The following is an 18,189-nucleotide window of genomic DNA, read 5'->3' as shown; positions in this document are numbered from 1 at the left end:
GAGTCCCTCCTTGATGATTGATGTATGCCACAGTTGTGACATTGTCTGTCTGAAAACAAATGAACGATTCTCTCTTCAGAAGAGGCCAAGACTGAAGAGCTCTGAAAATTGCACGGAGTTCCAAAATATTGATCGGTAATCTCACCTCCTGAGATTCCCAAACTCCTTGTGCCGTCAGAGATCCCCACACAGCTCCCCAACCTGTGAGACTTGCATCTGTTGAAATTACAGTCCAGGTCGGAAGCACAAAAGAAGCCCCCTGAATTAAACGATGGTGATCTGTCCACCACGTTAGAGAGTGTCGTACAATCGGTTTTAAAGATAATAATTGAGATATCTTTGTGTAATCCCTGCACCATTGATTCAGCATACAGAGCTGAAGAGGTCGCATGTGAAAACGAGCAAAGGGGATCGCGTCCGATGCAGCAGTCATAAGACCTAGAATTTCCATGCATAAGGCTACCGAAGGGAATGATTGTGACTGAAGGTTTCGACAAGCTGAAATCAATTTTAGACGTCTCTTGTCTGTTAAAGACAGAGTCATGGACACTGAATCTATCTGGAAACCCAGAAAAGTTACCCTTGTCTGAGGAATCAAAGAACTTTTTGGTAAATTGATCCTCCAACCATGATCTTGAAGAAACAACACAAGTCGATTCGTATGAGATTCTGCTAAATGTAAAGACTGAGCAAGTACCAAGATATCGTCCAAATAAGGAAATACCACAATACCCTGTTCTCTGATTACAGACAGAAGGGCACCGAGAACCTTTGTAAAAATTCTTGGAGCTGTAGCTAGGCCAAACGGCAGAGCCACAAACTGGTAATGCTTGTCCAGAAAAGAGAATCTCAGGAACTGATAATGATCTGGATGAATCGGAATATGCAGATAAGCATCCTGTAAATCTATTGTGGACATATAATGCCCTTGCTGAACAAAAGGCAAGATAGTCCTTACAGTTACCATTTTGAACGTTGGTATCCTTAAATAACGATTCAATATTTTTAGATCCAGAACTGGTCTGAAGGAATTCTCCTTCTTTGGTACAATGAAGAGATTTGAATAAAACCCCATCCCCCTGTTCCAGAACTGGAACTGGCATAATTACTCCAGCCAACTCTAGATCTGAAACACAATTCAGAAATGCTTGAGCTTTCACTGGATTTACTGGGACACGGGAAAGAAAAAATCTCTTTGCAGGAGGTCTCATCTTGAAACCAATTCTGTACCCTTCTGAAACAATGTTCTGAATCCAAAGATTGTGAACAGAATTGATCCAAATTTCTTTGAAAAAACGTAACCTGCCCCCTACCAGCTGAGCTGGAATGAGGGCCGCACCTTCATGTGGACTTAGAAGCAGGCTTTGCCTTTCTAGAAGGCTTGGATTTATTCCAGACTGGAGATGGTTTCCAAACTGAAACTGCTCCTGAGGATGAGGGATCAGGCTTTTGTTCTTTGTTGAAACGAAAGGAACGAAAACGATTATTAGCCCTGTTTTTACCCTTAGATTTTTTATCCTGTGGTAAAAAAGTTCCTTTCCCACCAGTAACAGTTGAGATAATGGAATCCAACTGAGAACCAAATAATTTGTTACCCTGGAAAGAAATGGAAAGTAGAGTTGATTTAGAAGCCATATCAGCATTCCAAGTTTTAAGCCATAAAGCTCTTCTAGCTAAAATAGCTAGAGACATAAACCTGACATCAACTCTGATAATATCAAAAATGGCATCACAGATAAAATTATTAGCATGCTGAAGAAGAATAATAATATTATGAGAATCATGATCTGTTACTTGTTGTGCTAAAGTCTCCAACCAAAAAGTTGAAGCTGCAGCAACATCAGCCAAAGATATAGCAGGTCTAAGAAGATTACCTGAACACAGATAAGCTTTTCTTAGAAAGGATTCAATTTTCCTATCTAAAGGATCTTTAAACGAAGTACCATCTGACGTAGGAATAGTAGTACGTTTAGCAAGGGTAGAAATAGCCCCATCAACTTTAGGGATTTTGTCCCAAAATTCTAATCTGTCAGACGGCACAGGATATAATTGCTTAAAACGTTTAGAAGGAGTAAATGAATTACCCAATTTATCCCATTCTCTGGAAATTACTTCAGAAATAGCATTAGGAACAGGAAAAACTTCTGTAATAACCACAGGAGATTTAAACACCTTATCTAAACGTCTAGAATTAGTATCAAGAGGACCAGAATCCTCTATTTCTAAAGCAATTAGTACTTCTTTAAGTAAAGAACGAATAAATTCCATTTTAAATAAATATGAAGATTTATCAGCATCAATCTCTGAGACAGAATCCTCTGAACCAGAAGAGTCATCAGAATCAGAATGATGATGTTCATTTAAAAATTCATCTGTAGAGAGAGAAGTTTTAAAAGATTTTTTATGTTTACTAGAAGGAGAAATAACAGACATAGCCTTCTTGATGGATTCAGAAACAAAATCTCTTATGTGATCAGGAACATTCTGCACCTTAGATGTTGAGGGAACTGCAACAGGCAATGGTACATTACTAAAGGAAATATTATCTGCTTTAACAAGTTTGTCATGACAATTAATACAAACAACAGCCGGAGGAATAGCTACCAAAAGTTTACAGCAGATACACTTAGCTTTGGTAGTTCCAGCACTAGACAGCGATTTTCCTGAAGTATCTTCTGACTCAGATGCAACGTGAGACATCTTGCAATATGTAAGAGAAAAAACAACATATAAAGCAAAATTGATCAAATTCCTTAAATGACAGTTTCAGGAATGGGAAAAAATGCCAATAAACAAGCTTCTAGAAACCAGAAGCAAAGAAAAAATCAGACTGAAATAATGTGGAGACAAAAGCGACGCCCATATTTTTTTGGCGCCAAATAATACGCCCACATTGTTTGGCGCCTAAATGCTTTTTGGCGCCAAAAATGACGCCACATCCGGAACGCCGACATTTTTGCCGCAAAAGGACGTCAAAAAAATGACGCAACTTCCGGCGACACGTATGACGCCGGAAACAGAAAAGATTTTTTGCGCCAAAAAAGTCAGCGCTAAGAATGACGCAATAAAATGAAGCATTTTCAGCCCCCGCGAGCCTAACAGCCCACAGGGAAAAAAAGTCAAATTTTTAAGGTAAGAAAAAATGATTGATTCAAACGCATTATCCCAAATATGAAACTGACTGTCTGAAAATAAGGAATGTTGAACATTCTGAGTCAAGGCAAATAAATGTTTGAATACATATATTTAGAACTTTATAAATAAAGTGCCCAACCATAGCTTAGAGTGTCACAGAAAATAAGATTTACTTACCCCAGGACACTCATCTACATGTTTGTAGAAAGCCAAACCAGTACTGAAACGAAAATCAGGAGAGGTAATGGTATATAAATAAGAGTATATCGTCGATCTGAAAAGGGAGGTAAGAGATGAATCTCTACGACCGATAACAGAGAACCTATGAAAATAGACCCCGTAGAAGGAGATCACTGCATTCAAATAGGCAATACTCTCCTCACATCCCTCTGACATTCACTGCACGCTGAGAGAAAAACCGGGCTCCAACTTGCTGCGGAGCGCATATCAACGTAGAATCTAGCACAAACTTACTTCACCACCTCCATAGGAGGCAAAGTTTGTAAAACTGAATTGTGGGTGTGGTGAGGGGTGTATTTATAGGCATTTTGAGGTTTGGGAAACTTTGCCCCTCCTGGTAGGAATGTATATCCCATACGTCACTAGCTCATGGACTCTTGCTAATTACATGAAAGAAATTCTCGTTATTCATGCACTCACTACCAACATTCCATATTGAAAATGGCACAGGTGTCTCCTCCAATAAATATTCACAAGAGAGTTAAAGTATGAGGGCACTCACAGGTCTTCACTTATAACAATTTATTTATAAACCAATATTTTCCATCAGATAAAGGTCGACGTTTCGGCTGAGCCCTTGTACTTAAAATAAGCAGATTGTCTTGAAAAAGGCTTAAATTATAAGCCGAAACGTTGACCTTTATCTGCTGGAAAATATTGGTTTATAAATAAATTGTCATAAATAAAGACCTGTGAGTGCCCTTATACTTGATTTTTTCTCTTTCTGGGTATATTTCACTTTTTTGCCTCCCCTGGAAAAATTTCTGCGGAGACCCATGCTGTCAGCCCCTTGTTTGTGTCTAGGTGGTCTACTTTTCCCTAACAAAACAAACATAGGAATATTTTACACTCACTAACATTACGATTTACAAGTCATTGCAGTTGTAATCATTTTAACCACATAGCAATAGGTTCTCGTTTTATGTGCAAGATTTAATGTAATGGACACTTAGCCCAACTATATATGTTAATGGAAAGAAAACACACTAACTAATCTTTAGAAAATGTATGTGAAACAATATTCAATTACTTCAGACATGATCTCACCTTTATAATGAGGCTCCTCAACAACCTCATAAGCATCTGAATCTAGCTCATGGCCTCTAGCCCTATACCATCACAAACTGAACAACCAAAACAAACAAATATGTATTTTTATGGAAGCAAATTTTTAAACTCACAGTAATGGCAATAGTTTCCACAGAAGTTTCACACATTCAGAACTTACAACTATCACAAGGGCTTAAATGGATAATACCATCATTTTATGCATTTTCCATACCTGAGAACTCAAAATGCACATGGCAGACTTTACAAGTCAAACCCTGCTTATATTGTTACACAATCTGGCCCATTGGTGTGTCCTGAGGACTGGAGTTAAAAGGTCTACGTGGATGGTCCAGTGCATTGTAAATAGCAGCAGCCTATGGTTAACCTGAGTTATACGCTCACTTATTTCAATTTTATTTTACATATTTTATTCATATATTTAATATATTGCCGTAGTGGATTCTGTCCCCCCCACTCATCCCACCATATTTTGGTCTTATTTTCAGTAAATCTTAATAAATCCAGCTTGCCTAGGGCAGTGTATTGTTGTTTTACAAAGCTTTTTTAAAATGTTCACTAAAAGATTAAACCTTAAAGGGACAATAAACACCAATTTTCATATAACTGCATATAATAGACATTACTATAAAAAGGAATATGCACAGATACTGATCTAAAAATCCAGTATAAAACCCTATAAAAACTTACTTAGAAGCTCCCAATTTAGCACTATTGATGAGATTAAGCTGGGACACCCACTGAAATCTAGTGTACAATGTCCCTTTAAGGCTTTTAAAAGCTCAGTCGAAAAATTACTACAATCAGCTAATATTAAATTAACTTATTTAAATTAACTTTTTTTATCTTAGTTTTGTGAAGGTATAAAATATGACATTTGTAATATAGATTTTTTTTTAAATTGTTTTCAACAATTTTGTACGCACAATTAAAAGTTGTTGTTTTTTTTCAGAATTTTGCTAAAACTGAGAAGGTATTTGCCAATATTTTTTGACATTGAGCATTTCAAAAATCAATCACTTATCTATTAGTTTCAGGATCTCAATGATAACTTCTAATTTTCTATAGAAAAATCTAATTATGTTTTACCAAAAATCTGTTTTAATCCTGATGGAATCAATAATAGTTTTTATATTGAAATAAATTATTACAAACACAAAGCTCCAACCTTCTCTATCAACTCCTTCCCCAGGTTCAGACTTGGACTCCCTGTGTTGTCCTTCGGCCACTTTAACAGCCACAGCTCTGCAAATAGCTCCAAACTTCCTGTCCAGGGAGCGCACACCAGCTTCCCTTGTATACCTGTAGGTAATAAAACATTATATTCTAACATTCCTAACATAAGGAAAGCTTTAGTCTGTGAGAATGGAAAGAATTGCAGAGTCAGGTCCCAGCCATCATGGTTATATAAATGAAAGTATCCCTCTAAAGCTCCGACATTCTTTAGCTCAGTATGTAATATAGACACATTTATATATTTATTTATTTTGGCAGTGGTCATTACAAATGATGCAACCTCTTATTTCTATACACTATATAACATACAGAGCTGTAGAATGGGGGAGTTTGTTTATTTGTATGTATTTATTTTTTTGGATTTCTGTAAAACATAATAAACAATATGTGACTGTGTGTAAAAAGTGTATTTATAGATGGTTTGAACCTGCCAGCTAGATGGACACGGGACCACTTATTTGAAAGGAGGGTTGCTGCTTTCAGATAAGGGGTTCTATACTTCTATGTGATGTAGAGGACAAGACAGGGGATAACCCAACCCTCTGTTTTTTTTTCCATATAACTATAGTTCTTTCAGGGGATCACTGTTGCCATGGTGATCCCCTGGATAACCTCATGAGCAGGTGACCTCTCCTTTTTTTAAAAAAAAAAGAGGGTTGATTAACCTCATTTTATTGCCTGCATGAGGTGCTGGGGCACTTTTAGAGCCCAGAGCAAACTAAAGGTGCAGACAGGTGATTGCAATTCCTATAGCAATTACCTGCTCCTTGATGACTTCAAACCATGACTCTGTCAAGAAAAAAAAAACAGACACAGAAAAAGTGTTGCACCAAGCACAAGCGTTTTTTTTTGTAAAAACAAAAAAAGCTTTACAAGAAAAAAGCAGAATCCTAAATGTACAGTTCTGGTTGCAGATATTGCAACACTTTCTCTTAGATAGTTCCCTTAACAAGTTTTGTTTTTGTTGAGAGAACTGTTTTCGGTTTTCTTTTGGGATGACTGATCTTTTGGCAGCTAAATTTGAAATTGCTGGAAACAGCTTATTTTTCTTGTTCCTCACCATCAGCAGTATTAGAGTCAGTACTCGCTTATGCAAACAGTATTCACTATTACGTTTCCCCAAATGATTCCACCCTGCACATAATGTTGGATTCCTTTCATTTCAACAGCATGATAAGAATGCCAGAAATGAGAGCAGAGAGAAATCTATAAAATATAACACATGCAGAACATCAAACTGTAAGCATTTCCTGACTAACTTAGACATATAAACATGTCAACCCCATACGTACTAAATAGATTAAATGGAGATTATAGCGGAATATAGTAGGGCATTAATTGGCAGGGGAGAAAGTAGGTAAAGTAAGACAGGGAACTTCTTGCTTATAATAGCACCAATTTTCAGGAGAATAACATTAAAGTAGCATTTTCCTGGTATCTTGACCCGATTAGCTTTCATCCTAGGGATAGTCCAAATATGGGAGATTGCTTTAGGGATGTGGAGGTAGAGGCATATGTCAGATAATGTCAACAAACTCCTAGCAACGATTTTGAGGTTGTAGAAAGTAAGATAAACTATTATTATCAAATAAGTAGTCTGCTGATATTTTGGACAAAAAGGAACAATTACTAAACTATTGGGAACCCTGGATTAAGTACATAGAAGTTAAAAAACATAAATTATGCTTACCTGATAATTTTCTTTTCTTCTGACGGGAAGAGTCCACAGTTGCATTCATTACTTTTGGGAATTAAGAACCTGGCCACCAGGAGGAGGCAAATACACCCCAGCCAAATGCTTCAAATACTTCCCCCCACTTCCCTCATTCTGCCAAGGGAACAAGGAACAGTAGGAGAAATATCAGGGTGAAAAAGGTGCCAGAAGAACAAAAAAAATTACTGCCGCCTCAAGACAAAACGCGGGCGGGAGCTGTGGACTCTTCCCGTCAGAAGAAAAGAAAATTATCAGGTAAGCATCATTTATGTTTTTCTTCTTAAACGAGAAGAGTCCACAGCTACATTCATTACTTTTGGGAAAACAATACCCAAGCTAGAGGACAATGAATGCAACAAAGGGTGGGTACAAAAAGGCGGCCCTTTCGAAAGGCACCACAGCCTGAAATTACCCGACACCCTATAAAAATAATAAACGACATGGGTAAAAAACACGAAGCCCAGGTAACTGCACATCAGTTACACAACCAGCAAAGCCGAGCTAGAGACCACTCAGTTTCAGAGTCTGCTGAGCACAAAGAGCCTCCGAGGAGCCAGCCCCGCGGCTCTCGGGTCCCACAAAGATTACCCCCCGCCTAAAGGTCAAGGACCTCTATCTGCCCCCGAGAGGGAGAATAGATCCCCAGGAGAGATCTAAAGGACCATCCCACACGGGCTCAAAACAAACTAGAACAACTAGGTTGTCACATTATTATCTCCCAGGGAGACGAACGCCCTAGAAAAACTAGGAAACGATAGTCCATACCTCAGGGAAAACATTCCAAAGATGACCCAAGGGCCAACTCATATCCCTGACACAGCACCATACCACAGAAGGTGCTCCAGAATCGAGAGTTCCCTGTTACATCGTAGTCAAATCGAAAACTGCAGGCTATGCAAGCATCGACAGCAGAGACAGGGTAACTCATCCCAGCAGCTAACAAGGAGCTCTCTAAGAGAACACCAAGCCACCTGAAACAAGAACTTGCAATGACCAGCTTCCAGGTAGGAAGGCTGAGCTAGCCATCATGGAACTCAAACCACTGATTAGCGCCGAAAATCTCAAGAGCTCCCAACCGGAATACCGGGCTCCAAGGAGCGTCCCCTCCCAGCAGCAGACGCTGTCAGAAGGAGGAGGACATCAAAAGTCCTCCCACCGAAGGTGAGGACAAACTCAAGAAAGAAAATGGTCAACACTGCATAGAGTAACCGAAACCCCGACCTTCCTTCCAGGGTAATGGTCCCAGCCCAAAGGCTTAGTCAAAGACCGAAAACAAGAGTCCCAGACCTCTGGAAAAAAAGGGTGGATCTACGAGAAGCAAAACCCCTGAGTAGAACTCTGACCGCTACCAAAAACGGCATACTACCGTGAGTCAGGACAGACTTCGTGTTCGGATTCAATACCCCCTGCACAGCTGTCCCCCATAAAGAGGAACACTTCCCAAGGGAAGAAGTTCTCAGACCCGCAGCATCTTAATATCAGAATCCAAGAAATAACAGGAACTTTACCAGGGATCAAACCCCCCGCATCCTGCTGTAGGAATGGTGGCGCCAGTCACTACTCCACATCTCCCTATTCCAAGATTCTGAGAATGTAGAAGGGAAAAAAAAACCCTACAAGGCAAGAAAAAACAAAGACCCACAGGTCGTCAAAGATACTGAGGTAACTCCAAATCAAGAAGAACACATCAGAACCCATCCCCCACTCTAGGTGAGAAAAGGGAACTAAAGCAACAGAACCATCCTACCATAGAGGCGAGACCCCTCGGCCAATATCGCCAGTCCAGCGGAAAAGACACCTGGAGTCTACAAGGAGCATCAGATTCACCAGAAAACCAGTAGGGACCCGTCAGGGAGACCTTGAACCTCAGCCAGATAGGAATCTCCCATGAGAAACAGAACCCCACCCCATCAAAGGGACACGCGGGAACACAAAACCTAGATTAAACCGAACCGTTCGAACCCGATCCAAGGAGAGACATGGTCCTAGGCAAGAGTCTTCAAAAAATGAAATCGATTAAAAGATCTAACTTCCTGAGGAACCCTAAGCTGCCTGCTATGATGAGGAGCACACAATCTAAAGTCCGTAGACTTAACGACTTAGCAAACAGCCTCAAACCGAAGAGCTTGCAAGAACTCCTGACCAGTTTAAGATTCGGCACCCAGTGCTCCTGGATCACAAGGAAACCCTCGTAAACAAGCTTGACTATGTGATACACATGCTGGAAAGGCAACAACTAGCACCCGAAGGTGGATGTGAACGCGGACCTCTGCTTGCCACCCAGTGAGCTAGACAGAACCACCCTCCACTAAGCCCCAACAGAGCATTGATGATAAATGGTCATCTACCTGACATCAGAAGGGCGTCAATCTGTAACCGACCTCGGACCTCCACTCTCAAGCCCAAAGGCTAGATCTGCAACGAGGTTGAAGAAAACCCCTGAGTGTCAAAAGACCATGGGAAGACCAAGGGTAGATCCTATACGGAAGAGACAACAGTCTCAAGAGATCCTTGCAGGTTCGGACTCCCAAAAACCCCTTTAACAGGGTAAAGGCTGGGAGCCTTGCAGCTCCTCACAGAAGGCAGGGTAACCCCTGCACTCCACCTACTAAAGCAAACGCAACGCTGAGCAAAGGAAGAAATACAAGTGAGGAAGCAAATTGTTCACCACTCGGAAACTAGACTCACATCTCCCAACCACAAAGAAATGGAAACTACGGTTCCGAGTCCCCAGGGACCTGTAAGAATCATGATGATGTCTGAAAAAACAAACAAAAAAAACAGACCCGTATCCTAGGCGAATAGCCAGAAAACCAACCTAGATCGGAACTCACAACCCTCCGTTCGGGAGCGTTGGATCCACGCACTAGGCCCCATGCTTCAAATTAGGATCAGAGCCCGGAGTCCATATCAATAGGCCAAGTGACATTCAGAATCTGACAGGATTCAGTCAGCACCACGAGGGTGACATGAACCCAAGTAACAGCAGACAGTGCCCGACCAGCACCTGTCTGGTATAAGGACACTCCAGAGCTGTCCAAGGTCCAAGAAAATTCGACCCGAAGGATCGATAAATAAACTAGTAAACATAACTCTGTTTCCAAAAGTGCTAAACTTTTGCGGAAGTGCCCACGCGACCACAAAATTGCAAGTATCGGTTCAAGAGAAGAACATTCCAAAAACGGAAGTATATCAGACATGAGCTTTAAGAATCAAACACATCCTAACCGGATCAAAACAAAAGGAAGGCAGCACCCGCAGGTGAACGATCAAGGTGAATGGGAATGCCAACAGGACCAGCCTATCAGAGGCCCCATCCACCCAAGCTCAGAACTGGAACAGAAACTTAAAAGAAGAAAAAGAAAATGTTAAGGAGATTAGCTTCATCCCCAAACGTCTATCCAGCTTGCCATCCAGCATCTAAGCCATCGGATCCCTCGGCCCACTAGGACCGGAATCCTCTAACATCGCCAAAACATGTCTTAAAAGGACACAAAGATGTGCCAGACTATAACAGAAGGCAAAATCATCCCTCGCCGGATCAATGAAAAACCCCGGCCCCAAGGTTGGGGTCCCTGAAGCCTCAGAAGCCAACGCTTCCCCAGGAGGCCGAACTGAATCGGGCGATCACACGCTCGACGGGCACTGGTTGACAGAACACGGACAGTATCTTAAAAATATTTAACTTGGGAGATATAAATGAGCCAGCACCATAGAAATGGCCATGCGGAAGCATGCCGTAACCTCTGGAGGAAACAAGCCACCTTCCGGAGGAATAAAGGCCATAGGGACATCTGCTTGCGTAGCAAAGAAAGGGTCTGGGGCAGGCGCCTCATGGGACATGTAAACCTCGGAGGCGGATGGCTCAATGCAATCTAAGGTCCCTGATTCGGGAGAAGAGAGTACTCTAGAACGGCAATTGGAAAATAACTGATGGGCATGGATAACCCGGGACATTTCATATTCATCACAAGACGCAATCTCCGTATCAGAGACATCCTGAGATATCAGAATCCCCCATAATCTTGGGATTACAAAAATGACAAACACTAACTGGCACTCTTTTTACACCCCCAATGGCTGGGGCACTCACCACCTTCTGTGAACCAGACAACCCACGAGCAGACTCTCTCTGTCGCCACAAAGTCAGCATACGGAAGTGAGAAACAACGTAACCGCACCCATCATGAGGTGCACCGTGCCAGTCACAAAAAGGGTGCGCAATCTCAAGATATTGCGCCTTTAAGATAAGGCTGTTATGTCCTAAAAAAGCCATGAGCCTAAGCATTGCTACACATTTGCAGATAGAACGATATAACAAACATGATTTAAAGTCCCCCCCTGTTCAATAACCCTCCCTCAGGAGATATTAACCCATAATTCCCTTATAAGATAAAAAGGAGTCCCACTGGGACCCTACCTTCTTTCATTAACATTACATGCACATATCGTAATAAAATTAAACAATTTTACCGTAATCTGCGCCGTGGAAAAGGAACACGTCCCTTCAAGTGTGACAGATAGTAGCCTCGCTTCTGACATGGACTTGAGTGAATTAAGGCAGGTAGTGAAACTCGTCAACACTGATTGCCAAGGAGCTGTTAATACGAGTCGGGATAGTTTTGCAGAAAGACTATCCCTGCATCTCGGGACTCTAACTTTCATCCATGCTTTCACTGAAAGGCTGACAGGATTACTTAAAACTCCAGTCCCATTTCGAAGAGTACTACCCTCCATAAGAGACTATCTCAAACTTCTGACACTTCTCTGCCAACCTCCTGTGACGAAAGGCAAATAATGACTGGGGGATGAGGGAAAGGGGGGGCAGGTAGTTGAAGCCTTTGGCTGGGGTGTCTTTGCCTCCTCCTGGTGGCCAGATTCTGAATTCCCAAAAGTAATGAATGCAGCTGTGGACTCTTACCGTTTAAGAAGAAAATAGTAAATATTGGAGATCAGACCCTTACAGAAGTCTTAAGCCACAAAATTTATGTTCAGGACTTTACTAGAATTTTTAAGGGAGAGCTGAGCCCCACCGGGGATATTGGGGACTGATAGGAATGAGAAGTAACATTAAATAATTGTTTTACTTTGTACTAATTGGGGCCCTTAACCATTTTGTTTTCTTGTCCCATACTCAGTCATTTACTAAAGAGCATGTTCTGATTTCAGATTATGGTTTGACATTTATTTTTGCCGATTGTTTTTTTTAAACTTATATGAAAATGTGTAACTACCTAATTTATTGCCTGATTACCACCTTTCCTTGCATTATTACTATATGCTCATTTCTGACTATATGTTTTGTTGTTATTTGCTAAAAAAAAATAAAAAAATCTAGCAGGGTTGTGATATACACCATGGTACATAAACAATATAAAAATAATTATAGCAATGGGAGCACAACTCAGCTTCCCATAGTGATAATGTCTTATGCATGAGATCACAGACATTTATAAGACTTCATAAAGTATTTAACCAGTGGCCAGTAATCTAAGTGACACTATTAAGCAGTAGATCAGTAAGAGCCTCCCTCATAAGGGAAGTGACCACAAAATCTGATGTAATAATTAGTCAGAATTTGAGAGTCAGTAAGAACATGGTGAGCATTTTCAGCTCCAACAAAAAAATAATGTCATGCAAATGACAGACAGATAACCAAATGTACTAATATTTTAAATGATAATTGTCTATTATTATATAACCCTACAAATAAACATTCAAGTGCCACTGAAAACTATGCAGGCAAATGCTGCAACCCAGTATAGACAGTCTCTAATAATAATGTGTCCTTAATTCTATCAGTGAGGTCATTAAATAAAGATATCCTTTGTGCTATTTACTTCCATATCTACAGTTTTGTAATTTAAAGAGGCATATATCATTTAAAAACATTCTAAAGCAAACATTGCATGCTTGATTCATTATTACTGACTTAAGATGTTTGTTTAACCCTGCAAAGGGATAAGACTGTTAAACACAAAGGTAAAGTCACAAGCACTGCAGCGCCCAAGTAGAACATAGCTGGTGAGCCAATCAGAACACCAGCAATCTTAGCTGTGCTTTGTTGTAATGCAGGTTATAAAAACATAGGCCCAGATTACGAGTGGCGCCCTAACAGTTACATGCGAGTGCAAAGGGGTTTATTGCGGCTGTTTGTGCGCGTCGGGTGTAGTGCTCATATTACAAGTTGAAAGTAAACGCGTTGCTTGAGTGCATTTTAAGTTAACGTGCGTCGGTATAGTGTGCTCTCAGTGCTCTGGTTAACCGTTTTGCGAAACAACAAAACATAATTTATGTAAGAACTTACCTGATAAATTCATTTCTTTCATATTAGCAAGAGTCCATGAGCTAGTGACGTATGGGATATACATTAATACCAGGAGGGGCAAAGTTTCCCAAACCTCAAAATGCCTATAAATACACCCCTCACCACACCCACAATTCAGTTTAACGAATAGCCAAGAAGTGGGGTGATAAGAAAGGAGCGAAAGAATCAAAAATAAGGAATTGGAATAATTGTGCTTTATACAAAAAAATCATAACCACCACAAAAAGGGTGGGTCTCATGGACTCTTGCTAATATGAAAGAAATGAATTTATCAGGTAAGTTCTTACATAAATTATGTTTTCTTTCATGTAATTAGCAAGAGTCCATGAGCTAGTGACGTATGGGATAGCAGATACCCAAGATGTGGAACTTCCACGCAAGAGTCACTAGAGAGGGAGGGATAAAATAAAGACAGCCAATTCCGCTGAAAAAATAATCCACAACCCAAATCAAAAGTTTTAATCTAAATAATGAAAAAAACTGAAATCATAAGCAGAAGAATCAAACTGAAACAGCTGCCTGAAGTACTTTTCTACCAAAAACTGCTTCAGAAGAAGAAAAAACATCAAAATGGTAGAATTTAGTAAAAGTATGCAAAGAAGACCAAGTTGCTGCTTTGCAAATCTGATCAACAGAAGCTTCATTCCTAAAAGCCCAGGAAGTAGAAACTGACCTAGTAGAATGAGCCGTAATCCTTTGAGGCGGGGACTTCCCCGACTCCACATAAGCATGATGAATCAAAGACTTTAACCAAGACGCCAAAGAAATGGCAGAAGCTTTCTGACCTTTCCTGGAACCAGAAAAGATAACAAATATACTAGAAGTCTTTCTAAAATCTTTAGTAGCTTCAACATAATATTTCAAAGCTCTTACTACATCCAAAGAATGTAAAGATCTCTCCTTTGAATTCTTAGGATCAGGGCACAATGAAGGGACAGCAATTTCTCTACTAATGTTGTTAGAATTCACAACCTTAGGTAAAAATTGAAATGAAGTCCGCAACATCGCCTTATCCTGATGAAAAATCAGAAAAGGAGATTCACAAGAAAGAGCAGATAACTCAGAAACTCTTCTAGCAGAAGAGGTGGCCAAAAGGAACAAAACTTTCCAAGAAAGTAATTTAATATCCAGAGAATGCATAGGTTCAAACGGAGGAGCCTCTAAAGCCCTCAGAACCAAATTAAGACTCCAAGGAGGAGAGATTGACTTAATGACAGGCTTGATACGAACCAAAGCCTGTACAAAACAATGAATATCAGGAAGATTAGCAATCTTTCTGTGAAAAAGAACAGAAAGAGCAGAGATTTGTCCTTTCAAAGAACTTGCAGATAAACCTTTATCCAAACCATCCTGAAGAAATTCTAAAATTCTAGGAATTCTAAAAGAATGCCAGGAGAACTTATGAGAAGAACACCAAGAAATGTAAGTCTTCCAGACTCGATAATAAATCTTCCTAGACACAGATTTACGAGCCTGTAACATAGTATTAATTACTGAGTCAGAGAAACCTCTATGACTAAGAATCAAGCGTTCAATTTCCATACCTCCAAATTTAATGATTTGAGATCCTGATGGAAAAATGGGCCTTGAGATAGAAGATCTGGTCTTAACGGAAGTGTCCAAGGTTGGCAACTGGCCATCCGAATGAGATCCGCATACCAAAACCTGTGAGGCCATGCTGGAGCCACCAGCAGTACAAACGAACGTTCCATTAGAATTTTGGAAATCACTCTTGGAAGAAGAACTAGAGGCGGAAAGATATAGGCAGGATGATAATTCCAAGGAAGCGACAACGCGTCCACTGCTTCCGCCTGAGGATCCCTGGATCTGGACAGATACCTGGGAAGTTTCTCGTTTAGATGAGAGGCCATCAGATCTATTTCTGGAAGTCCCCAGATTTGAACAATCTGAAGAAATACCTCTGGGTGAAGAGACCATTCGCCCGGATGTAACGTCTGGCGACTGAGATAATCCGCATCCCAATTGTCTACACCTGGGATGTGAACCGCAGAAATTAGACAGGAGCTGGATTCCGCCCATACAAGTATCCAAGATACTTCTTTCATAGCTTGAGGACTGTGAGTCCCACCCTGATGATTGACATACGCCACGGTTGTGACATTGTCCGTCTGAAAACAGATAAACGATTCTCTCTTCAGAAGAGGCCAGAACTGGAGAGCTCTGAAAATCGCACAGAGATCCAAAATGTTGATTGGTAATCTCGCCTCCTGAGATTTCCAAACCCCTTGCGCTGTCAGAGATCCCCATACAGCTCCCCAACCTGAAAGACTCGCATCTGTTGAGATCACAGTCCAGGTTGGACGAACAAAAGAGGCCCCTTGAGGGGCGTGTCCGGGCAGCGGACCTGACAGGCAGCAAAAATATGAAGCTCTGCTAATATAACAAATATTCCATCACATTTATCCTGCTAATACAAAAATCTGAGGTGTTTAACTGCAGAAGACTGACAAGACATTTTACTGAGCTAAAGGCTGCTTTTTCATGACGGATATAACTATATCAGAGCGCTGCTTTGGTCTTTCTAGAGGCCGTAGTGAAGGCCTAGACTTTTATTATTAGGCATCCCCCACGAACTACATTGATGGAGAAACTTAGCATGGAGGAGGATCCCCGCTTACTAATTAAAACTCTCCTAAAAGATCTGGAGCGGAAACTGATATGTGGGGTGGATGATCTTATACAAGAAATTAGATCTGCTTGCGGAGGCAGCCATGCAGGCAAGATGGCGGCAGAAGTAAACAGCGATGCGCAGTTAGTGGACCACCAAACTGTAGAATTCACTCAGCCGTCTACACTGATCAGCATCGAGCTAAGCGCACCGAGAACCGGTATAGTGCCAGCAGAGATGAGACCCGTCCCGCATCTGTGGAATCCTGACAGCCCTATAAACACGGGTGAGCTTCATGCTGCTGCGCAAACAAATAGAGTGGTGAAAGTACCCTTGCCGGCAAAGGCTCAGGAGGTTGTGACCAGTCTCCAGCTATGCAAAGAAACCACTATCTATATCCTGAGTCGCGGAGATCAATCCTTAGTGCAGAAGATACGAAGAGGCTCCCGAGTACATACCAGACAAACTAAGAGACAGAACCTTGCAGCACATGGGAAGTTACTCGCTATCAGACCCTTGGCCTCGAGGCGTGAAGATGTTTCTGAGACCTTTTGCAAGCTGACTTGGACTTTTCTGGTCATCACATACGGACTGGCTCAACAGCTGAAGTGTGGTATAGGATGAATGTGGTATTGCCACTTAATACTCTATATGGGGCCTCTGGTTATGTTGTTGTTGTTTGAAAATTCTATTTACGTGCTACACAGTAATTTCTCTACTTTATTCTCCACTACTCAGTGTTTATATGAGTCCTTACTCTGTTAACTTTACTTTTGCCTTGTCACTGCATATATTTCTCTGGGGGCTGCTAGACACTTGCACATGATTTGGGGTAGCCTGCTTGATGTCGCAGGATATCATCTCTCAAATAGACTGCCCATAATAAGCATGTATGATCCTGCCTTGACAAGTAGAAATATTATAACGTTTAACTAGCTGAATATTACTAATGTATTTATGGTGCAGCAAACAAATCAGTTACCTCTTTACCCTATACCTCTCTAGCTTTTTATGGTATGTGATGATGTCTGAGATATGCTTTTTTACTTTACATTAGAACCCTAGACGTCTATGTCCTGTGTTTTGGTGGGCCGCTTTTGAAGATCCTACCATCTCTATCACGACCTCTAATGTATACCTATTTCCTAAATGATGCCTCCATAACAGATTATCTATATATGTAGGCTGCTCATGTACTCATATCCAGGTGCTCCATGGGGATTGTAATTGCATTTTTATAAGGTCAATTAGGCATCTGGATATCACACTACACTCTTAGGCAGATCTCTACAGCTTGGGTAATCAGCTATTAATACCCCATTATCTCCCTCATTACGCAGGCAGCTCTAGCTGAAATCCACACCATCCTTACCATCATGAGGACTTGGTTTTTTCCCATTTCATATACCTTCATTCACCCCAAAAATACTATAGTTTAGTCAAATAAAAGTATATGTGTTTTTTCCCCCTAAATCACAGTCAGCTCAACTTTTTATCCTATACACTCCCTTCCAGCGGGAGTTTTCTACACTCCTAAGGTATATACTAAAACTCCTCCATCACCAATTAGCTTTTACCATTATATTTTCACTTTCAGTTACTAATCTGTTTATTCTAGTCCAATAACTTATATTTTAAGAGGTGCTTACCTGCTGACTGTTATTGGATACTCTGAAACTCATATAAGTCCATTAACTTGGTTACCATAGGCCGTACCAGTTTCCTCTACTTTAATGACCCATAAGTGGCCACCTAACTAACCAATTAATCAAGCTACTATATACAGAAAATGGAGGTCTGAAAAGCAGATCTGGGACATATTGTGTGCTGTCAAGGTTA

The 18,189-nt window shown here is 40.8% G+C and overlaps 1 protein-coding gene across 1 annotated transcript in view; it reads right to left on the bottom strand.

Moving 5' to 3' along the window:
* Positions 1 to 18,189, bottom strand: part of LONP2 (lon peptidase 2, peroxisomal) — a 530,106-nt gene that overhangs the window by 236,268 nt on the left and 275,649 nt on the right. Inside the window, exon 12 of the mRNA XM_053719407.1 lies at positions 5,612 to 5,745. Coding sequence (XP_053575382.1) covers positions 5,612 to 5,745 — 134 coding nt within the window. The remainder of the gene's footprint in view (positions 1 to 5,611; positions 5,746 to 18,189) is intronic.

The sequence above is a fragment of the Bombina bombina genome, chromosome 1 (assembly GCF_027579735.1).
Source record: "Bombina bombina isolate aBomBom1 chromosome 1, aBomBom1.pri, whole genome shotgun sequence".
NCBI lineage: Eukaryota > Metazoa > Chordata > Amphibia > Anura > Bombinatoridae > Bombina > Bombina bombina.
The sequence above is the reverse complement of the archived record's forward strand: the minus strand, read 5'-3'. Positions and strand labels throughout refer to the sequence as shown.